The sequence below is a fragment of the Agelaius phoeniceus genome, chromosome 1 (assembly GCF_051311805.1).
Source record: "Agelaius phoeniceus isolate bAgePho1 chromosome 1, bAgePho1.hap1, whole genome shotgun sequence".
Classification (NCBI taxonomy): Eukaryota; Metazoa; Chordata; class Aves; order Passeriformes; family Icteridae; genus Agelaius; species Agelaius phoeniceus.
In genome coordinates, this window is record NC_135265.1 from 104,289,168 (window position 1) to 104,313,942 (window position 24,775).

Here is a 24,775-nt window from a genome sequence, read left to right on the forward strand (position 1 = left end):
GGTGCTTCTGTGGCACAGCCCACTCTAGCCCATGGGAGTTCTTGGTAGATCCAAAGGAAGTCCACTTCCTACATGCATAAAGTTTAGCTACAGCAAAAGGATGCTGAGTCCAGCCAAGACAAATGATGTGACTTTCACTGTGCTTTTTCTCCAGAGGAGTAAAAAAGTATTCACAAAGGGAGTTAGCAGGGCAGGGAAGCTGAGGGTCTGTCTCAGGTGACATCTCAGGAAGTTGTGTAGGAGACTGAAGTTGAAGTTCTACAGAAGTTTTGGGTAATAAAGTTCTGTGTCAGTTACAGAAACTCAGTGCTGCAGCATGAGAAACAATCCATCATATTTCAAAAAAATGCTATCATATTTTAAGGATCACCTTCAAGTGAACTCACTGTATCAATTTAAAGGGGGGAAAATGTATATATGCACAAGCATACGTACATACATACATACTGATATATATATATGTGTGTGTGTGTGTGTGTGTGTTATTCTCTGTCAGCAGCACACAAAGCCACGAAGTTTTACAGAATCACAGAATATTATGAGTTGGAAGGGACCCAAAAGGATCATTAAGTCCAGCTCCTAAGTGAATGGCCAATACAGGGATTGAACCCGCTCCCTTGGTGTTATTATCACCATGCTGTAAGCAAGTGAGCTACTTGCAGTTCTTTCTTATATATATATATAAAATATAAAGTATAGTAAGGCACCCAACAAATGATGAAGGTCAGTAAGTACCCCAAGACTAATTCTTTAAAAGAAAAGGGAGAGGGACAGACAACATGGCAATCAAATATTTAATACTTCCATTTCTTGTGTTCAACCCACATAACTGCATCTTTCAGAGTGACAGTGACCCAAGGTAGGGATGTGACAATTTTTAAATGTGAGTCAGAAATGTCACCCTGTGTTGTCAGCTCCTTTCTTTCTGCTCCGTGTGTATCATGCTTCTACCCACTGAAGGCTACAAAGCAATGTAATCTGGAAGGACTAGAAACTTAGAAACCTAATTTTGAGCTAGAATAATAGCTCTGTCAGTGAATCTTGATTTGGATGCAGGCCAGGTATTTATCTCTCCAGAATTGCATTCCCTACTCTGGGAGTTGGGGATCATTATAGAATCCATCAGTTACTCTATAAAGTGCTTTGCAAATGACAAATGCTTTTTATGTATGTTAAATATTAATGTAATTTAAAGGAGCTTATTGCTCTCCAGTAGAGCGCAACCTGCAGCTTATCAATTATGTGTTCATCCCACTAATGACCTGGCAGCTGACGTGGCACGTACTCACAGATTGAGACACTTCTGAGGCAAGTTTGGTTAATCCATTATGCCCTTGCTGTCCTTTGTTTCAGAAGCCCCTCTTTCTTATTCCATTTTTAATGCTGAACGTTTTCACTGTCTGCTGCTATATCTTTCAATCTCTCTCACATTCAGGGCTTTGCATTTGTGACACTGGGGGTTTTTTCATGTTGTATGAGATGTATGAGGGAAAGTGTAGTGGAGCCAACTTCAAAGCTGAGGTTAACAGGGGGTCATCTAATGTAGTCTCCATTCAGTGAAAGGATCTTAAGCAAATACCAGGTAAAAGCTTTCCCTTGAGGCCCTGCAGTGTTACTGCCTGTGTGCTCTATCTGTCCTGACCCAGAAAGTCTTTCATGCAGTAACACATTACAAGCCAAAACCAGGTAAAGGAGGTAACCCAACCTGTTCATTCATCCTCCTCCAAAACCATAAACCACCAGTGTCACCATCTGTACCCCCAGTGCTGCTCTTGTCAGAAGCCTGCAGATGGTAGTGGCAGCCTTATTTCAGAGCAGGGTTTCCTTTCCAAGGTGGGATGGTGCTTCCCCTCCCCAGGGAAAGCTGTTGGCTTTTGGAAAAGAGGTATTTGTACATTGACATTGTCCCCAGTCTGCCAAGACAAACAGCCTCAGGGCAGCTGTGTGTTTCTCCCATGTCATGAAGAGCCTGGAGATTTCTGAGGGGCGTTGGATCACAGGAGTCGATGCAGTCCATTCAGAGGGACAAAGCCTGGTGGTTTCCACCAGATGTCTGCCCCTGCTGGCAGTGGTTCTCCTTGGGTTGTTCATTGTGCTCTCCCAGCCAGCATCATGCTCAGAAATGTTGATTGTCAAAGCGTCCAAGGCCAGAGCTGTGGCCACAACTGCACTTCAAATTGTCTCTTTTAAGCAAGCTAGACCTATGCTTTGCATTCATTGGTTTGAAGAGCTAAGGAGAAAGCAATATCCAAGACTGCAAATTAATTTCAGATAACCTAAAAAAGGCAATGAATGCACTACTTCAAGTTTTTCCTAAGATTCAAGAAAACAAGCAAAAATTACTTATTTCTGGGTTTCTTCAGCTTTAAGTAGGAGCTTTCAAATGGTGTAGTACAATATGTTTCTTCTAGGATTTATTTCCCTTTTTGTGCATATCAGCCCCATCTCAATTTTCTGTTATCTAGACCACTGCATTTTAATTAAAAGATGCAAGTGGAACAAGTTGTCATGCTCTCCATTACACATAGCCTAATTTAAAGTGTCTTCCTAAAACAAGTTGGAATTTGTCTTTGTTGCTGCTCTAAATATATACATGCTGTCACTCACAATGTGAGGGCAGAAAGCTGTAACATAATCTGTCTAAATAAATGGTAAAATAATTAGATTTCATTTTGAAAGGCTCAGCTGTCTGAGGCCATTGGTAATTTATACTCTTTCGTCATTCCTGTACCACTCAGACTTTCTTATCATGCAGGCCACCAGTGAATGAAAACAAATGTTTCCATGGCAGCCTGTCTGTGGCATCTCTGCAGCCCTACATCAAACAGCAAATTGACGTAGGATCCAGATAAGCTGCACAGCACATGGAGAAACAACAGCTCACAAAGTATTACTGTTAACCCCACTTCTGTGTGAGTGGGGGTCAGCTGAGGTGGGAAGGGACTAGTAAAAATACACTGTATATGGGTATTTTTAACTCCAGTTTTCTCAGTCATGCAACTTGGGCAGTGGTTCGGTGTCCCATGCTGCAGCCACTGTTACGCCTTTGTAATGAACTTCTGGTGACTTCCTCCCTGGTGGAGACCACACTTTCTTAATGGATTTCCCCACATCCTCAGGTGACATCAGAGTTGTGTGCTTGAGTTTGAATAGCAAGAAGTTTTCTTTTCATGCATTTGAAAACAGGGCTTGTGACATGGACCGAAGCAGACTGGAGTGAACTGGTCCCTTTCTGCCCTACACAAGTATGGGTTGATAATCCTTTTTGAATGGACATGAAATAAATGGATTCTCTAATGGTTGAAGTATTGCTTTTCACATTAATTTCTCATTTTCCTGTTAAAAAGTGTGAATACAGGATGTTTCCTTAAAAAATAAGTTATTGAGGATTGTCTTTGGACAGGCTTGAAGGGTTGAGAACAAGCAGAATTATTTCTGCATTGCCACCTCTGCCAGCAATGAAGGAGAGCAGTGGCTGCCTGTGCTGCTTTTCCTGACCTGCAAGAGGAAAAATCTGGAGGAAGAATCCTCCTGTGTTTCTGTATGATAGAGAGGGACTGCATGGCCCTGTGGTCCCCCTCCCCACTCAGTCCCAGCCAGCCCTTCCCTGGGACTTTCCATGTGTGGACCCACCAGCCGCTTTTGCACAGAGAGTTTATTAACATCAAATTTCTCCTCGATTTTGAGGTAGGTTTTAAGGTCAGGAAGGAAACCTTGTAATAAGATGCACTCTGCATTCTGGGGGGATACAGTTTCAGTTACCCCCTGCACATTTTAATTGTTTAATGAATTCCATACAGTCTCTTGCAAATGGCTTTACATACCAAACTGATTATTGAATGCAAGAGGAGTTTTTTTAATAAGTCTTTTCCTTTTGACCTACTCATTGCTTGCACTTCACTTAATTTAATATGAAGACCTTTGTTTTGAGTCTTGTTTCTTCCCCGGGATATGTTTCACTAAAAGTGGCTGGGTTGAGAGGCATCATCGCTGTTACACAGCATGTTTTCTGTCCCCAGACCCTCTAATTAGGGCTGACTTGGATTAGCCAGGGGATTCACTTAAGATCTATGTTACCTGACACATGTCAGTAGGAGTCTGAGTATTGCCTGAATATGTTTCAGCTGAATAAAGTTAATAAACAGTTCTTCTGACTTGGTTTTTCCAAATACCGTAGGCCTCTTTTTATGAGTTAAAATAATTGTCAATTCAAGAAGCATAATGATCTGGAAATCAGAACCAATGTCATAATGATCTCATAATAATCAGCTGTGAGGCTGAGAAGAGAAAGGGGTTTTTTTTCTTCAGTTTGGTAATTAAAACAAAAATAATTTTTGGGCTCCCTCTTAGTGATTATGATTATTATTCTTATTTCACTGAAGCTAAAGAAATCTAAATTAAAACAAGTCAGGTTGAGCTAAGCCTTTTCAAAATGCCGCAAGGCTGAGGAAGTGGGGCTGGAGCATTTCTGCCTTGCCAGGGCAGGCTCAGGTCCCCCGACAGCCTCTTGTGGCTGGGAATATCTGGGCTGTGTGCTATTCAGGGGGAAGGTCTCTTATAACCTTGGCAGGCAGACACCTAAGCAACTAGACAGATATTTTCTCCAGTTCATATGCAAGTATTTTAGAGATTGAATGAGGAACCAAGAATTAAAACTAAGTCACTCCTTTAGATGTACCAAGTGGACAGCAGGTGGGGCCTTAAATTACACATTTTGGCATAGCAGAGGACATGGTCACAATCAAATACCAGAAGCTTAAAAGAAATAAAATGTACACATTTTCTCCAGATCTACATTTTCTACATCTAATCCTCTTAACGAGCATCTTTTCTTAATAGTTTCTGAAAATTATTTGTGCAGTGAAATGTTGAGTTTATCAGGCAAAAATAGTCATTTTGATACCTTGGAGGTGCCAGCCATTTTTCATAACATTGAAAACTATTGTGAGCAGTCCAGCTACATGGACAAATACTTTCAGCTGCTCTGAAACTGCATATATTTTGGTAATAAATGGTTAGCTGAAAACTTTCTACTGAAATAGTGCCTCTGGTTCCTTCCCCTTGGGGAACCAGCTGGACACAAGCCAGGCAACAGGAGCTTGTTCTCCATCTGGCAAAGTTTTTAAAAACTAGGTTTGATCATGCACACTCAAACTGAGGTGCTGCAGGGTTCTTTGCTGGTTAATCTGTTTGCAAGAGTCCAGGAGAGGATGATCTTCCACCTGCCTTTCACTCCAGACTGAGAGATGTCTGTTGGTTCCAGGGGTCCTGTCCTTGTCACCATCCTTGCTGATGGCCTCACCAGGGTAAGACTGCATCAGTCCCTTCGTGTTTGTCTTCTCCAGGCTTATTGCCTGGGGTGGTCTTGGCCCCAGAGAGCCTCCAGCTTCTTACTGGAGTGCCTTGTGCAGCCAGCACCCAACCTCTGTGTGTATTTTTTAATGACTGCTGGAATATAAATCAAAAAGAGTGGATGACAGGCTTTGTCTTTTCCCTTTTCCAAATGGACACGCAAAGCCTTCTGCTGTTTCTGTACAGTGTGCACATTCCCCCCTCTACCTCATGCCCAACCAACACAGTAGTTGCTGATTTTCATGTTGCTGCCCAGTCACGCTCCTGCCCAGCCTCCCTGCATTTTGTCATGTTTCCTGCTCTGTTTCTGTGTCAATGAAGTGCCTGCTGCTTGTTCCAGTCCCAACCAAGCTGTCTAAATTCATCAACTCTGTTTCTAGTTGCTCCAATTTATAGGTGCTGTCCCCACGTTTACACTTAGAGTTGTCCTTTCCAGACCTAAACTAAGTAAATCTTCACTTTATTATCACCCTCTACATATATTACCATTTCAAAGAAGTTCTTAATGCCTCATACGGGTGATTTTTTTTTTTTCCAGCTGGGCCCCGTGCAGCACTGGGCTGCTTTTATGTTTTCTCATCCTTGTCTGTTGATACAGTGAACAGAATTCATAGACAGGGCTGGGTGGTGAAGTATCTGCTTGCAAAGCAAAGTGTTGATAGGCAGCAAGGTCTGTCTCTCATGGTTTATCTCACTCTGGCAGAAATGGTTTTGATCTGAAGTGGATAAATCTTGGATGTAGCCTGAGAACAGGATATGTTAGTTTTCATGAAAACCCCAGCACTGATGGTGCAATACCATCTAAGGTACCCCAAATCTAAAAGCCTGATCATCCTGCTCCCTCTTCTGCCTCAAGAGCATCTTTCTCTGCAGTGTATTTTTTTTTTTCACTCCAGGCTGGCAATGTAGGTCAGAGAGAGCTCTGTGGCTTTTAAATTCATATGGCAAGATTACTCTGTAAATCGGACTATGTTGACAGTAGAGCTTTTTCAGCTGAAAATAAACAAACTGTTTATGGGGGCTTTTTTTGTTGATATATGCCAAGGACTATTTATATCTCAGGTAGTGATTGGTTCCCCTTGCTATGTTGGTACTAGACTTGTGCACAGTTAGTTAGCACGTGAGATGAGGAGAGATGAGTGTTTGCTGAGTTTATCCAAGTATAGGTAGAATAAGGAAAATATTTATAGCCACCACTGGAAAGCTTCAGCTGCTGCATGAATCCCAAGAGACCTGCCTGAGTTACTGCAGAGTGTCTTGCAGGAGGCTGTAGGGCAATCAGGAGGCATTAAGCCAATGGATCAGCTGCATGTCTAGCTAAAATCCTAGCCCAAACAATCTGTGCTCTCAAGAAAGCTGAGTGAGGGGGTTACTTTCTCTGCTGAAAGGCCTTCATAAATGGAATACTGTTTATTATTTTATGTCATGATTTAGCAAATGTGTAAAGCTAATGAATGTGCTGAGAACAGAAGTTCTAATTGAGAAATTGTGTCCACTTTTTATATTCATTTGTCAGAGGGTAGTGCTCATAAGCTGGTAGCAGACCTCAGTTTATACAGTATGCAGTCTCTTGATGCACTTGGGATGCATTTGATAATCATCACATTTGACAGGTATTTCTGTAGCCCTTGTGCACATGCAGACATGGCTCTCACACTTCCACATCCAAAAACATGCTCCAGTGTTCATTTTTTATCGAGTGCCCCCAGCATGGTTGCATTGTCATGAAAGGAGTGCTCACTGTTTTCCCAAAGATGCAAACTGTGTGGAGCACCCATCAGTACACTTAGAGATTGTGTGGTGCCAGTGCTGGTGTGATCTCTGCTGCTGATGTAGAAGGCAAAAACCCTAATTTGGTTTGATGCCAGAATCGGGACTAGGTCACCAATCTTCTTACTGGGATTTAGCAGTCCTCTGGGTTTTTTTAGATTAGTGCTGGCTGTTTAGGATTGCCAGCTCAAATGGCATTAAAGAAGGTTGCCCCTGATAAAAACTATGTCATATTATACAATGTCATTGACATTTGCTGCAGGTATCTGACTGTAGCATAGGCAGTGTTACGTGTTTATCTGTTGATCTAAATACTTGGTTAGCAGTTGACAGAAAAGGTTATTTTCAGGAATGGTAATACATTTCAATATGGTGTATTACAATAAATATCAATAAGATGCTGAATTATAGTACTACCATCATGGGGGGAAAAAAGACAGTGATCAATCATCACTTTATGTTAAGATACCTTCTCATCTACTCTGTTTCCTTATGTGGCATCACTTATATGTGCAAGGCAGTATAAGATAGTGTTCTAAATTAAAAGGCAGAGACAGATATGCAAAATATTATTGCAGGTTTTATTTCAAACTATAACTCTATATCAGTCCCCTACTGGGATGTTTTATGAAGGTTCACACATAAAGAAGTTAATAAAGAAATAAAACAGTTGGAGAGGTTTTATTGATATGCAGCTTTCAGGAAAAGCATTTCTGTACATGAGGTAGCTTTATAACAGAAAAGAAAAAAAGAAGTCTTTTTGATATAGCTTTTTTCAGAAAAATCTTTTTGAAATTGACTAATTCTCAGTTCCCCGCACTTTTGGCTAAATATTTTATTAAGTAGATATTATCTGGAGTTTTGACTTGGGACATTTCCAAATACATTTTACCATTGAAGTATGGAAAACTTTTGAGAACCAAAAAATTAATGTATTTTGCTTTGAACATTTTCTTTTCTTGGAGTGTGTCCTTTTTCCCATTGCATCCTAAAAGGCTGGCAAAAACGTCTTGTTCAATATCTCCTACACTTGGTGGCCAACTGCTTACAAACTGGATGAGAGGGTTCTGTCCATCTAGGGATACATTTATGAACATTTATGATTAATGGCTATGTGTTATATTTTGAACATTTATGTCTCCTCCTCATCCAGAGGAGGGCAACAAAGTTTCTCAGAGGGCTGGAGCACTTCCTCTGTAAAGACAGGACTGAGAGGGTTGGGGTTGTTTGGCCTGGAAAGGAATCCAGGGAAACCTTATTGTGGCCTTCCAGGAGTTAAAGGGGGCTTACAGAAAAGAGGGAAAGAGACATTTTACTCAGACAGATAGTGATAGGACAAAGGGGAACTGTTTTAAACTGAAATAAGGAACATTTAGATTGGATGTTGGGAGGAAATTCTTTACTGTGAGGGTGCTGAGACACTGATTTCCCAGAGTTGTGGATGCCTTGTCCCTGGAAGTGTTCAAGGCCAGGTTGGATGGGACTTCAAGCAATCTGGTTTAGTGGAAGGTGTCCCTGCTTATGGCAGGGGGGTGGAACTAGATGATCTTTAAGGATTCTTCTAACCCAAGTCATTGGTTTATAATGGTTTGCATATGCAGATTTTTTTCTGCAAGAAACCAAGTAGTTGGAATAAAAAGTCAAAATGAGTTAATTTCCTTTATTTTTAAGCTTTTTTTTTTTGGGCATTTGTTGTTTGCTTTGTCAATGTATATCCTCCCTTTGTCTTTGGTGTACAGTGTTGCACTGCTAACTTTGCCAAAGGTTTCTTTCCCTAGAAGAAATGACTTGAAAATGTTTTGTGGAATGCCTAGAACATGACCTGCAACACACTGAACTTTCAGATGAATTAACTGTTATTGATGCTTCTGGAACTGCCAGTGCCATTTTCAGCAAGCACGGCAGGGGATTTAGAGACCTAAATTCCAGTGGTTAAGTCATGTTATGCTCCCAGATGCTTTTATCCTACACGTTACACATGTGATATTTACTTCAGTGAACCAGAGGAAAATTTGCTGATTTTCAGCCAGTTAAGACTCCAGTAAAGATTCTCTATCCTGTTTTTCTTTCTGGATTCTCCTTAGCTTCCTGCTGTGAACTTCAGTTGAGAAATGAGAGATTTGAAGAAATTCAGGGGTTGTTTTCACTCCTGTCACCTTTCTGCTTCATCTTCTTTTCCCTGTGGAGAGAAACTGTGGAGAAGTATAAACAGGGAAAGAGTAAATCCTTTGAAAATGCAAATTACGAATGTGTGGAAGTGAAATTAAGTTAAACTTCCTTGGAATGACTTTTTCCACTTATCTTCCTTGAGAAAAATTGCTATTTCTTTCTGCTGGCTTCAATGAAGACATGTTCAAAAAACATGTCTTCTATGTTTGGAAATTTTCTGGCCTAAAGTGCAATGATCAGCTCCTAGAATTTCTCAGTTCAGCTCTTTGGTTCTTGAACAGCTCAAAGTCTTTTCAGGAAAAACATGGGAAATGTCATGGTATGTTGATTATTATTTCATTCACAGATGAAAATGTGCTCCTTACCAGAATGACTGTGTGAGTTTAGAATCTCTGATTGACTTTCTGTAGATGGAGAAGCAATATGATGTGGCCACAAGCTTCTCTACATTTGGAACTACAATGAACATTCACTTACAAATTCACATCTGTTTGTATCCATGTATTGTATGCATCAAATTATATACATACTTGCTTATGCATATTAATTTATTACAGATGTGTGATGTTCATATCCCTCCCCCAGAAATGGGATTCTCAATACAAAAGTGATATTGCAGGCTTGGTCACTTTAGCTTGCAAGTAATGAGTATTTGCAGGAGTATTGGGGTTTTTTTCCTGGGATTTGGCAGATATTTTGTGTAAATCGGGTAGTTCATGAGGAAAGAATGAGAAATTGTGTTGTCAGGAGGCTGGAATTCAGCGACTCAGAGACTCAGCTGGGGGAATTTTGTTAAGAGAGTGCTCTCTGTGGTGAGTACAAAGTATTCCTGACAACCAGTTAATCATTTTCACTTGTTTGTGTTGCAAGAATAATTGCAGAAGCTGCAATATGGGGATGGAGAAGCTTCCCCTTGTGTATGCTTCTTTATTTGTTGCCATATGCATTTTAGTAGATGGTGTTTTACTTGTGTTTGCACATAGGAGACTACCATGCAGCCCATGCAGTGTAGAAAATGAAAGTATCTACCAAATTAAATTGCAAAAAGTAATTTAAATTGTAACAGTTAAATGAAATAAAATCAGTGCTCAGCACACAATTGGAAAATTTTTCATCAAAAAAACATTGAAACATTGGAAAGGGAAAAAAGAAGGCTAATTCTTTCCCACCAGAAGTAAGAGGGGAAAAGGAAGAGGTTAGTACAGCCACATGCCAAAATACATTACAGCATGCAAGGCTAGAGCCAGCCCACACATTTATACAGTGCATTGTTGAGATCCATTGGAAAGTGCAAATGCTAATTAGGAATGTGAACCAGATAACCTCAACATCACTTTGAGTCCAATTATTCGTACTGGGATTTCATGATACTGATCTGTTTGTCCTTATTCCAGCGATCCTGCCTAACTAGAGTTATTACAGTAATTGTATGGAGTTGGATGCCAGGCTGGAGCTAGTGTGACATTGCTCACTGGCAGCTTGGCAGCTTTTCCCAGGAAAGCAGCAAGGTCATTTGCATTTGTATTTGTGCAGAAAGTTACATGTAAACTCATCCCTTTTAAAATCCAGGTCCACAGCTGTGATACATTTTCATCTTGCTGTGCTCCTTGACTGAGCAGAAAGGGAAGTGGAGTTTCAGTTCATCGGGCTGTCCTGACCTTGTGGTTACTGTGCAGTGGAGTTGATGGTTATTAGTGGCAAAAATGGATCCTGTTATAGATGTCTGGCTGTAGAACTCTGTTCTCACTTTGTGTTTTCCCTAGCTCTGCAAAATTTGGTCTGAATGTGATCCCTTGTAATTGATTCCATGCTGCAAGCAGCCCTTGCTCAGCGTTCTGCACCCACATGAGACTGCAGCGTTGAATGCCAAAGCAGAACCGCCCCAAAGTGCGTCACTTTGGAGGCTGCAATAGTTTTCATTTCTAGGAAGCAAAGAGGGCTGCTTGCTGCTCATCAGCTCCTCATCCTGTTTCCCTCTCAGTGAGAGGAGGGTAAACTGCTAGTGAGCAAAAATAGAGCCTTGAGAGTCGACCAACACTCTGCCCTGTAATCAGACACTGAACCCCTTGGCACCTGGGGAGGTGCACAGGGATCCCAGTGTCATGGCTGTGATGTTTCAAAGGGACTGGAGAGAGACCCCTGACATGAGCAGGGCAGGGGGCAGGTGTGGTCAGGCCAGCTGTGGCATTGCCTGGCCAATGTCTTGAAACCCTCTGAGAGCAGAGGCTCCTCAGCCATGTTGAGCTACCAATCCCAGAATGGCATTGCCCCTCCAGTGAGAAATCTGTCAGACAGAGGGCTGGATTCTGTCTGAAAGAAGCCTGAGTACTGACAGGTCCTCAGCATGGACAGCTCTAGCTGGCATAGAGGTAGGAAAGGTGGCTGGTCCTGTAGGCTGGAGGTTACCCAACAAGTGAAAGTGGGTCATTCAGGGTGAGGGGCAACAGAAGAGGCTCAGGCTGCATTATCAGGGTAGGTGCCAAAATGGCCTGCAGAAAGACTGCAAATGATTGTTTCAGGGACAGGACAGGTTTGCCAAACCAAGAGGCACAGCAGCTTGAAGACCTTTTGGAGAGGTGGTGCCTCCTGGCATGGGGCAGCCAAGCCTACTGCCTTTCACAGAAATAAAATTTGTCCCTTGGAGGTGGCAGATCTGAATGCTGATAAATTTTCTTCTGGCACAACTGGCTTCCAGCCTGGGATGCACAATCCAGCACATAACATTTGAAATCTTCCTGATCTCTTTCCTATATTTTACTGACTCCCAAAGGAATTTTCTGGAGTCTTACTACCACCTGTAGGACAAGGAAGTTGGCATCATATCTTTGTATTAAGTTGCTGGTTGCTCATTTTTGATGTAATTTTCCTTGTGGCTTAACACAGTACAATAACATATGGGTTTGGGAGCTGGGTTGGCACAATACAGAGCTTTTTATTACTCAAGGGTCCTGATGGGCAAAAAGGTGAACAGAAGTCAGTGATGTTCCCTGGCAGCACAGAAGGTCAGTACCATCCTGGGCAGTGTTACCAGCAGGCTGAGGGAGATTATCCTTTCCCTTTTCTCAGTCTTGAAGTACTGAGTCTGATTCTGCATTTCCCGGTACATGGGAAACATGAACATACTGGGCAGAGTTCAGCAAAGGGCACAGATATGAGGAAGGCCCTGGAGTATGTCTTTTACAAGGAAAAGCTGAGAGCTGGAACTCTTCAGCCTGGAGGAAAGAAGGCTCAGGGGGATCTCAGCAATGTGTATCAATATCTGATGGGAGGAGTGAAGAAGACAGAGCCAGAATGTGGTTGGGGGTACACATTTGCTACAACAGGAGACAAGGGGCACAAAGTGAAAGACAGGAATTTCCATTTAAACAGAAGAAAAAAAAATCACATGAGGGTGGCCCCCACAGGCTGTGGAGTCTCCATCCATGGAGGTATTCAAAACCAAGTGGGCATGATCGTGACAAATCTGCTTTAGTTGGTGCTTCTGGAGAAGGGAGAATGGACTAGGCAAACTCCAGAGGTGCCCTCCAGCCTCAGCCATCAGTGGTTCTCTGATTACCATACAGCACATAGTTTGTGGCTGAAGTGATAACAAACACTTGCATTTTGTCATTTTGATAATGTTTGCTTATTATAGGTACTTTACAGCTTATGGGTTTAATCATAATAAAGGAAAACTTTCTTATTATTGTTCTGCATTAAGAAATACTGAAAGTTGTAGCTAAATTTTTGCCAATGAGAATAATTGACTTGATATTAATCTTGTTATCGAGGCAGAGCAAAGGTGGAAGTACTTGAATTTTTGAGCTCTTCACTCTGGGTTCACAGTCTTGGTCTGGTGATCTTATAAGGTGATGGGGGTATGATGGAGGGATATGGGCTGAAGAAGATGATGTGGGAAGATTTGAGCATGGTGCAGAAGCCCACTAGGGGACAAGAGAGCCTTTAGTGACCTTCAGCATCCTAAGGAAGGAGAAACTTAGCATCAAAACTGAGGAGAAGCTGGTGAGAAGAGAGGCTGCTTCTCCTTACGTGTGAGAATTGCTGGCAGGCACTGGCTTGCCAAGTTTGCTGCTGCTGGCTCCTTTCACTGGGAACTTCACCAGGAGGCTGTTTATTCCCATTCCAGCTTCAAGAGAGAGCCCTGGCCTTTATAGACCTTCAGGGATGAGGCTGTGAAAAAACATAACATTTTTGCTCCCAGACCTTTGTGTTCATTTATACCATTTAATCTGTGTGTTGTATCCCTTCTGTTTACTTGATTTCCCGGAGCTTAAGCAAAGCGTCTTTTATCACGTCTGCACATTTCCTTTCATCCCATTCATGCCTGAAAAATATCTGACAATATTTCTAGTGGATGCTCTTGCCAGATTTACCTTTCAGAATTTTTTTTTTCATTTACAAAGTCAGTATTTTATAGCACAAAGTCTTGTTTTTTTATTTATTTTTTGATCCACGTTTTTTGGACTGCTGGGAATTGATTGGCATTTTTGGCATTAAGTTGTGATCCACAGTAACCAGCAGACTGTCAATCTTTCATCATCTTAGACTTGTCACTCCAACATAATGGAAAAGGAAGGTTTAAGATGAATTGAGGAGCTGTATGATTTTGTAAGTTGACCTTTCTCTTCCCCTCCCATTCTCTCCCTGCCAAAGCAATGATATCCTTGCCTTTTATGGCAGGGTTATTTGGGCATGCAGTAAAATAAAAACAAATAACAAGGGCAAAACAGGTCTGTTCAATTGATTTAATTATATATTTCTAATTGAACCTCCTCATTTCCCATGAATGTATGCAACAGCTTCCCTTCACTTTGTTTCTGTGCAATGATGCTTCAGAAACACTGTGCCTGCTCACAACACATGGTTACAAAGTGGCACTGCTGCCTATGTGTAGGGGCATGCATGAGGATTTCTCTTGCATTAGGAGAACAGCAGGGGTGACTTCATTTTAGGCTGCTCAAATTCCCTCAGAGTCCTCTAAATCCTTCTCCCACAGGTCATCTCTGACCTGGGAACAGGCAGGGTGAGGGGCAGTGGTGAGGCTATGATGTGAGGTTCATCCAACACTCAGTGGGAGTGTTTGGACACTAATGGCTGTTTCTGTAGGAGGAGAAGTGATCTTGGTCAGGCTTTCCCTCAACCATCACCAGTTCTTACCTTGTGATGGTGAAGAGAATACACTGGCCAGGGGGGGCTGTTAGTTACATTTTGATTTCTCATGTCCTCTTGCACCACCAGCAGGATTTCCCCCATCCTGATGCAGCAGGAATTTTGTGGAAAATTACTTATGTACAACATGGGCATCTTCATACAGGAGGAGGAAGAGGAGGTTAGATTGCCAAGAAAATTGTTCCAGATTGCCATAGATACTCTCACTTGAAGTGTGTAGCCAAACAAGAAATACTGAGCACTGGGGGTTTTCTGGGCATTTGGTTTTTATTACAACACAGTCCTGCACAGCTGTTTCCTGTAATTCCCTGTTAAAATATCATACCTTGCAGCTGCTCGCTACTATTTCTCAAAACAGACGTCTGTGTAGATCTCTGTAGCTATGGATTGGCCACATAAAACAGCTCCTGTGCTGGCCTTGAGTGACTCTTAAAATTAAGAGAGCACTGAAGTGCCACAGTTCGAATACATATAAATGGTGCACTGCTGCAGACCAGTGTTTTTCAGAGCTGGTGTCCTCTAGAGCTAACCTGCTTGTTTTTCCCAATTCAGTACAACTACTTAGTATGTTAACAAGTAGAAGAGCAAGAAATTTGTCAAAATGCTGCATTGCTTGCTTACAGCAGAAAAGTGACCATTTTGGCTAAAAGATTCTGAGTTGCTTCCTCTCCACACACTAGTATTAAGATCTTTTTTATCTGCTTCTTCCTCTACAGAGAGCACCAAGTATAAAACCAGCAACCTCTTGTTACCTACTTTCAAGTTCAGGGCGTGAAGAATTAACTAAACATTTGTTTTGACACTATAAAGGAGCTGGGGCATATTTATGCTTCCTACTTACAGCGTGGAAAGCATGTGACACACAGAACAAGGCCTTAGAGCTGTTTGCTCAAATAATGCTGGAAGGCACAGTAAATGAAGTTACAGGAATACACTTGTAATGCACTTCTGGGCCTGGTTTTCCTTCCTCAGCTGGAGAACATTTTTTAGGCCACGCTTCAGTTTCTCCATTGATAAAATGTAAAGGATGTTTTCCACTGTCCTTTCCAATATACCATTTGAATGCCAGTAAAAATACCAAATTTAACACAAATTAGATTACGCTGCACAACTCCTTTCATCATCTCTTGTGATGTTTTCACTGGGTGTTAGGCAGCAACCCTCAGTTCTTTCTTTTTTTTTCTCTTGGCTTGCTTAGGACTTCTAAAATAGTTTCAGGCCAGCATTGGGCTCCATGGGTTTGTTGGCATAGCTGTGTGAGCTTGGATTTTGAACTGCCCTCTCCCAGCCAAGGCTGCTGGGCTGGAACTGCAGTCTGGGTGCAGCTCTGTTGGCAGATGCATGTAAATTTGGAGGTGGCATTCTCTCCTCTTTTTTGTCAACTGCCTGCATTGCCTTTGAAACAAGTAGTGTGTTTCCAGTCTGCTTCTAGCCATGTGTATGCTACAGATAAAGAAAATGCTGTGCTGACATCAACTAAAATATTTATGTATGCGTGTGGTCAGAATAAAGTGGGGAGATTTTTCCTTTAGCTGAGTTGCACTTTGGGAAGCAGGCAGTGATGAAACACAGCGATAAATATGGACCAAATAATTTTGAATTGTTTATCGTAGTTAATGAATATCAAAGTTGGCATGTGTAGGTTATAAAGAGGATGTTTCTGTCTGTTTGGTTTTCTGGAGGGTTATTTTCTCAATTTCACATACAATGCTGAGAAACAGGATGACCTGAATTTTTACTGTCCAGTGTGATAGATAGTACAAAGCTTCTGCTAAGGGCTCTAGATGCTGACAGTGAGAGGTCTTCTCATCTGACATGCCAGCAGTAAAGAAGGTTACTGGGGCACTGGAAAGCTGATTTTACCCAGCTGCGTTCCCAGTCAGATACTAGGCTGCTCCCATGATTTCCATAGATGGCATAATCACATTTCCCTGTGTATTAGACAAAAATGGGTCTTGAAATCAGTCCACATTGTTACCAAAGCAAAAAGTATGTCCATGTTTGGTTTTTCCTCCAGTGGATTGCCCCCCCAGTCACAACTCTGATAATCCATGACCAGGAATATTTTGTACTGCTATTTGTTGCTACTTGCACACAAAGAATTGCTTTGGTTTGCAAAGGTGTGACCTCATCATGCTCTTGAAACTGGAGTTTCTGAAAGACAAAAGAGATTTTCCTACTGGAAGTTGAAATATGACATATATGACTTATTTCTAACTCTGCAAGACTTGAGGTTTTAGGAAAAGAGGATTTGCCCCATTCAGCAGAATATTATGAAGCTCCAGGTCAATAGGTTGGAAGGATGGATGCATTGATTTGAATCATTTTGAGGTTACTGGTTTGACAGAAAAGGTGTTATTTTAATGCTTATATTACTTTATTTTGCAAACTTAAGCGTCTTTTTATTTGTTTTCTGTTATTTCCCACAGAAACGTTCCAGAGGTCAAGTGCTATTTGATAAAGTGTGTGAGCATCTGAACCTTTTGGAAAAAGACTACTTTGGGCTAACATACAGAGACACAGAAAACCAAAAGGTAACCCACAAAAATGCAGGTGGCCTTTGGCATGTGAACATCAGAATTCCCTGAGACACTCCCCAGACAGCTGCAAACAATCCAGAAGTTGTTTTTATCTTTCTTGCCAAGTTCCATATACACAGTTTGATCAATTGTTTTTTTGTGACTCTACTCCTCAGGATCATCTCCTGTGCTTCCCTGGGTTCCCTCTCTTTCAGCAATTTATGACATAGAAAATAGTAATCATATAGCTGATGCTCTTTCTAGTATGATTTATTCCTTTACTGTCAAGATGAAAGTCAGATTTACACTTATAGATACACTGCAAAACACATAATACTAAAATATGGCTTAATAATAGTGATTGGGACACAAATAGGCAGGAGATGTCTGACTCTTCCTGCTAACTGCCAAGATAAGGGAAGGCTTTAAGCCTTGACTTTATCTTAGCATTATTGTTGATTTGACTAAGGACATTAGTCTTCAGAAGCAGTTGGTAGCAACAGTGAATCACATTCTGCTGTCCTGCATTCCAGCTTCCGTATGAAACAAGCTGTGTATTACAAGTGTTGAAGATGATCTAATGTGAAGGTGTTTGGGACATGGTACCATAAAAGAGAGAGTATCAAAGCATAATTTAAAATATGTTGTGCTATTTTGGCATTTTAAGATAAATATTTTGACAGAAGCCAATACAAAACTTCTTAGCAGTATGCACAGTATCTCAGCAGAGCTCATCAGCTGAGGGTATTTTGTGCTTTGTGTGGCCTGAAAGGTCTTCCATGATGGAGCTGGAGCTTCTACTACTTTTTTCGCTGTTTATGTCTTGTGGGAGCAACAGTTGTGTTTTCTAGGCTTCCTTTTGTTTCAAATATATATGATATTAAATAAATCAGTCTTTTTGTTTACTTTTCCCCCTTTCTTTACAGGCTTCTTTGTTTCTAATTCAGAAAATCACTTAAGCAGATACTTGGTCCTTGCCAGCACAAGATAATGCCCTAGCATGTGCTTAGTTTTGAGTTTTGAAAAAAGCTAGGCAGAAATCTAAGTGCATTTTCAGATAGTTATGCTTTCCTATGGGAAAGAGAAGCATGGATTCATTATTAGCACATGGTTTAGAAGCACTAAATATTTATAGGTCACCAGTTACTTTACAGAGCTGAACAGTTAAAAGAACAACTGCCTGCCACCCCTTTTATTGATCAATAACATGCATATTTTTAATGTCAAAGTACTTAGCAATTCATCACCGTCCTCTGGCACATAACTTCCAGCCAGACAACATATGTGCCCACATCCCATGTCATCTTTGTAAACAGAAACCCTAATGTGTCTTTAATTTCTTGGTGCATAATGTGCTTTTGTGCTCAGCAATAGCTGGAGATCTTCAGGCTCAGGTTTTGCACCACAGAGCAGGTTTGGACAGCTGCAAACTGGTTGTTTTTGTTGGGGAGGGATTGTTGTGTTCTGCTTGTTTGGTATTTCTTTAGTGTTTTATTGTCTCTCTGATACATTTGTTTATCTTTCTTTGGAGAAAGTGGAACTTTCCTGGGGAAAGCGAACTTTTTGTTCTGGGCTCTGACGCATTTTAAATATTAATTTGATTCTCTTAGAGGTCAAGACAGCAGAGGCACTGAGACCCCAAGCTGCTGTGTGTCTCCTCCAGAGGGATTTCATCTGCTTCTTGGAATCTCTGGAGTACTAACACATCACTGGGATAATTCTCCACCTCCTCAGCAGGGGTTTTGTCTTGCATAGTAATGGGGCTCTGCATGGTGTGGATGGGGGCAGAGGTGCTGTGGTTCTGCCTCTTATTTTCCCTGGAGAGCCCCTCATGCCCATGCTGCATTGCAAACATCCCTACTCTGCACTTGCTTAACGTCTGCCAAGTCTTTTCCACCTTTCCAGGATTGGAGGGGGAAAAAATCAATCAAAAACACCTCTTTATAACAAGCTTGCAGAAATTGTTTTCCCTGAAGATACTCTGCAAAAAGATCTCTGTGGGCTCATTTTACCAATTCCTATTTTTTATTCTTTATTTCAAATCATTCAGGCCCTCAAAGTCTGTGAAGGTTAATAAAAATCTTGTTTCTACCCAGGACCACATCTTGAAAGTTAGTGTTAGCCCTGCCTACTGCTACTCCAAGGAGAAAGGAGTGGCAGAGCTTCACATGTTCTAGCTTTGACTCATAGCACTGTTTTAAAAATAACGTTTATTGTGTTTTCTAATTCAAATTGAAAAAAGGAAACATTTTCTTTGCAGAATTGGTTGGACCCTGCCAAGGAAATCAAGAAGCAGATCCGAAGTAAGTTTGTTATCATTGCCCCTTCTACGTGTCTCCCCATGGGGACAAAACGTATTTCCAGTCATCTCTTGTATCCTGTCCCCAGTCTTTAGCAAAGGAATTATGTACATCCTTTAGATTTTTTTATGCTAGGATGATGGTGGAGCATTACTGATGCTCGTAACACGTGAACTTGTGTTGCTGAAAACAACTTGACATTTGCAGTGATGCAAAATCCTGAAGTTTGACATTAAGCAATGTAACCTTAGGGACTAGGCCATGTATTTGAATTATTTCTTGCATTACTGATATTTATATCATATACAGAAGCACTGTTCATGCCCCATATTGAAATAATTCACTGACGCAAAATATTACTCTATCTAAAATATCTTTTCTTTCTTCATTTCAGAAGATTGATCTCTCTTCCAAAAATGACCATGAATTTTCTAATTCAAAATAATCTTTTTAAAAGCTCAATTGTTATAACTAAGCATCTAGTTAAAAACTTAGTATAAGTTTCTACTAAAAGCAAAAATCTATATTCTAAATCTATATTTCTATTTCACTTTGGGGCTTCATGTATTGGAAATTCAAAAACTGCTCAAAGGAAAACCTTTCTGAGACTGTGGGGTTCAAAACTTGACTTGCATTTTTTTACTTCCCCTCACTTTTAAAAATTTACAAAATGCCTATGTGTATGACTTCTGTGGGCAGAAAAGCCCCAGTAATATTTTTTTTCTTTGCACATTTTGTAAATGACCTCTTCTAGCACTTTTGCTTCCACAAACAAATGTATCTGGTAGTTCACATTAATTGGGTAAAGCCTGGCAAAGAAATCCCTTCCCTTTCCAAGATTAAAAGGGTTAATTTACACTGGTGGGAAAATTTCCCCACTTACTATGAACAACTTCCCCTTTCCTCCAGTATTATTTTCATTACAAGTAAGTGATCTGCAAAACAAGTAATGCAGATGTGCCTTTTTTAATTCTCATGAAGGAATGGATCTGGAGAGGAAGGTGCTTTAGACCACAATGAGTCAGTTTACACAGATGGTAAATACAAGTAAAGCAGCTCAGCTCTCCACCACATATTTGAAATGCATTTAATATGTACCCAAGCCACGAAATAGACAATGAAAGGTTGTGACAGTGGGAGATTAAGCAGGGCAGAAGAGTCTCATCCTGGACTTGAGGCAGTGGACAGTTGTGTTTGCAGAAAATTACAGTAATAATTTGCTTTCTCTCTACAATTCATCCCAGAAGTTTGGAACAGGCCAACAGTGGAAAAGTAGTGCTGTTACCCATAATGCTTTCCAAAGCATATATATACTCCTGCTAAACTGGCTGAGTTGTACAACGTGCAGACCACACTGCTGGGACTTCATCCCAGTGGTTGAGAATGGTTCACATCCCATTAGTTATAACCCACTAACTTGCACAGTGTTAGGTTTTATTCCAACCCTGTAAATATGGGATGAAGACTGCTTAACCATCTGTGCTATTATGATAGGCTTTATCATAGGTTTGATTTATTTTTTGTGCCAAGAAATAGATTTACAGGCCATGGTCCCTTCCATCTGTTGTGGAACCAGGTGTCGCCTCTGGCTGCATTCCCACCTTGGGGATGGTCTACTCTCTGCTGGGACCATGCCTCATCCTCGCTTCCAGCCAAATCTTCCTTTCACTGTCTTTCCAAGAAAATGGAAAAGTTCCTAGAATCAAGGACTCCAAAAATCTTGCCAAGAGCTGAACTCCTGATGGTTAACATAAAAACTCTTCTTGCATATTCATAGAATCATTGAATTGTTTGGATTGGATGGGACCTTAAAGACCACCTAATTTCAACCCCTGCCATGGGCAGGGACACCTCCCACTAAACCAGGCTGCTCAAAGCCCCATCCAGCCTGGCCTTGAACATCTGAGATTAGATGTGTGGATAACCAAAGTGGATGGTACCTCCCATGGGATAAAATTTCCTTGTTGCTTGTAGGAACAGTGTGGTTTGGGGTTTTGTTATTGCTTTTCATTTGCATTCAAGTCATGTGCTAGTGTAACCTAACCCTTTTTTTTCAGAACAGCTTCTAAATTTACCTACTATGTTCAACTCTATTTTTAAATCTTGATATTAATTTTTTTACAACATTTAAAGCTAACACTCCAGAAATAATTTTGCCGAGATACAAACCAGTATCCATCCCATGGGTCAACTAAATTTAGTGAAATAAAATTAAATAAGAATTCCCCAGTGCTATGTACTTTTGCAGTCATACTCTCTGTTTGTCCTTGCAGTTTTGTCTGCACAATAATTTATGTCTGCTGAAGAAAGGAGCCATGTGCTGAGGCAGCACTCTGAGAGGATGCTGTGAGCTGATTTGGGCAGCTAGACCTCAGCACATCACCCTACTCCAGAGCCCATTCTTACTCTGGCTTGTGGTCTCTGTGCTTTGGGTTATTGGTTTTTAAAACTTGTACAGACTGTGTGGTGCTTACTTTCAATAAAACTTGTTCTCAGACTGAGAGGTTTTTTTAGTATTAGTAAGAAATTACTGCTCACTCAGAGTCCTCACTTCAGTGAAAATCCTGCTAAATAAGAAAAGAGCTGTAAAATCTGATCTAATACAGTATCTTCAGTATGATGTATGGGAAAAATATTCTAAAACCTGTTCTTATTAATTGCTTGTCTGGGATATTTTTAAGTTTGCTGGTGATTGAGTAGCATGAACATCTCTGTTTGCATTTGCAGTGTACTTTCAGTCAATCTATGTTTTTTTCCAGGTGGTGCTTGGCAGTTTGCATTTAATGTGAAATTCTACCCTCCAGACCCTGCCCAGCTATCTGAGGACATTACCAGGTGTTTTAAACATTAAATACCTTTTAAGAAGTGGCTTAAAAGCTGGTTCTGGTCGCACTTACACTCTAATTATACAAAAAAAGAAATGTTTTATATTCCAATTGTCTCTGTTTTTCATATGAGCTTATGGAAAATATGCAATACTTTGACAAAAAAGATCGTGTGAACAATGTCTATCCTCTGTGTTATGAAGTATTTTGTGTAGTTTAAGCCTAATCCCCAGATTTTTCAGTATGTAAATTCATTTGAGTTGATTTTAATATTCACAAAGATGCCTGATGCCCATTTTGGCGTAGTAACAAGTTATTACTCTAAGTAAAATCATGACTATGAAAGAAGTGAGATAATGTTGTGGTTTGGTGACCATACTGAATCCAAAACAGAGCAAGCACCGTACCAGCTACTTAGGGAAAAAATGAATTCTTTCCCAGCTGAAGCCAGGATAGGTGAGAATAAGCACGCATATGCAAATTTTGTGTATCATTTGACAAAGTAAGTGATCAGTGTGCATGGAATAGAGAATATGGTGGTAATTAATAGCTGCTCCCTCCTCTGCAAGTCACTCAGCTCTGCACTCTACACCTCTACTCTGGTTTTGTATTCACATTGCAACCACAACAAAAGAACCCAAAACTTCACTTTATTTCCTCGTTGAAAGGAGGCACAAAAGTTTTGATACGTGATGAGTTTTTGTGCCATCAGCAAACTGTTCCTCAGCCTGTTGCAACATCTGGTAACCTTTGAATATTTTCAACCTTCAGTGTTTTATGGATTACTTGGTGTTTTTAAGGTAGCATGAAGCCTTTGGCCTTGATCAGGGTCCCCTGTGGAAGGTACTGTGCAGGAAGACAGTGTGCCAAGAGTTCACAATTGAACAGAGGACTTCCAAAGGAAAGGATTGCTTTACTCCTCTTCAGACTCCTAAATTTCCCATGGGAGTTCTGCCTTTGCCACCAAATCAATGCTTTCCACTTTTTTTTTTTTTTTGTTTTCATGTATCTGGTGAAACCATCCACTGCATATTTCTGTGGTTTTAACAGCACTTGCTGTTTAAATGTATTTTTGAGAAAACACAACATGCTGCTAAAGAGACAGTTTATGTTTTTTGAAAGAATTGGTGTTCTCCTATTCTTAAGTGAACACTATATGAGAGATTTAATTATTTTTTTCTCCTGAAAGAATTATCAAGTAGTTTTATATGTAAGTGATTTATGATAGAAATCTAGTATGTTTAATGGGTATTTCTTCATCTAGCTCACTAAACAAAGTAATAACTTTATTTAGAGATCTCCATGCTGCTGTATAAAGATAAATTAGGTGTTCCTACTGATAAATTAGGCATTAGGCAAGAGCTTGGGGTTTTGGGAGTTCTGGGATTGTTTTACAAAATTATCATTGTCCTTGTGAGTGGCTGAAGATCTCTGGCCTTGGCTGTCTGCAAATGCCTGTTGGATCCGAGGCCTCTTTCCAGTGCTCGGGCGGTGCTTCTTTGGGGGCAGCGGTGCAGGAGCCCTGTCTGAGCTGCTTTGGTGCTCCCTTGCAGGTACTACCTCTGCCTGCAGCTGAGAGATGACATCGTTTCGGGCCGGCTGCCCTGCTCCTTCGTCACGCTGGCCCTGCTGGGCTCCTACACCGTGCAGTCGGAGCTCGGCGACTACGACCCCGATGAGTACGGCAGCGACTACATCAGCGAGTTCCGCTTCGCGCCCAACCACACTAAAGAGCTGGAGGACAAAGTGATCGAGCTGCACAAGAGCCACAGGTAAGCACAGGGCATCAGTGTGAGCTCCAGCCTGCTTCAGGTACCATCTTGGTGCATCAGGAGATGTTAAACTCTGCAGTGGTGTACTTAAGGTTTTTCTGGCAAGGCTCCTCTGCATGTCTTTGGATAGAGAAGAGCTTTGCAGCATGTGAGTTAACAGGGTCTGCACTAGAGCTGTGGCTCTGGTAGGTACCCAGCTACATAAGGGGTAAAACTATAGTTCTGACAGGCTGAAAATGTTTTCCAGCTGCTGGGTTTTCTTTTGGATTCTGTTTCCTTAACATTTATGCTAGAACTGGTTACTTTTCCACAGGGGAATGACACCTGCAGAAGCTGAGATGCATTTCCTGGAGAATGCCAAAAAACTATCAATGTATGGAGTAGATCTCCATCATGCCAAGGTATGTACTTTGGTTCTTTCACTGGCCATAGTGAAAGACATATGCCACTCTCCTGTGGCATAGTACTTGGATCTGCATAGGTTCCCTGATTTATTTTTTCTTGTATTTTTGAGACCGGGACGAATCATGTGTCAACATGAGGAAAGGTGACTCATGAAATAAGCATAAATATATCTTTTAACCATAACATAACTTATCCTATAGATTCAAAGATGTTGCACATCAACTTTCATGTTGATTAAACAAATGCTATCCTTGAGGAAAATACTGAGTGGATGAGTTGATGAGGGAGAATTTTAGAAGCTGTCCAGAGAGTGGAGAATTTTCTTTTCATTCAGCTACATTTTCCAGTTTAGTAAGGCCAACCATGCTATGTTAACTGGATAGCAGATCATTTTTATGCTGCAAAGGACTTTAAGCAATTATTTAGCTGTGCTGGAAAACTAATCAGATTGATGATAATGGGGAGAGAGCAGCTTGTCTCTTTCCTGAAGTGTG

The 24,775-nt window shown here is 41.0% G+C and overlaps 1 protein-coding gene across 24 annotated transcripts in view; it reads left to right on the plus strand.

Annotated features, from left to right (window-relative positions):
- The window catches only part of EPB41L3 (erythrocyte membrane protein band 4.1 like 3), a 97,160-nt gene that overhangs the window by 38,431 nt on the left and 33,954 nt on the right, over positions 1–24,775 (plus strand). For all 24 annotated transcript variants that reach the window (XM_077184359.1, XM_077184436.1, XM_077184393.1 and 21 more), the window contains exons 4-8: positions 16,890–16,994; positions 19,240–19,282; positions 22,039–22,114; positions 23,658–23,876; positions 24,190–24,277. In XM_077184359.1, the coding sequence (XP_077040474.1) occupies positions 16,890–16,994; positions 19,240–19,282; positions 22,039–22,114; positions 23,658–23,876; positions 24,190–24,277 (531 nt within the window). The remainder of the gene's footprint in view (positions 1–16,889; positions 16,995–19,239; positions 19,283–22,038; positions 22,115–23,657; positions 23,877–24,189; positions 24,278–24,775) is intronic.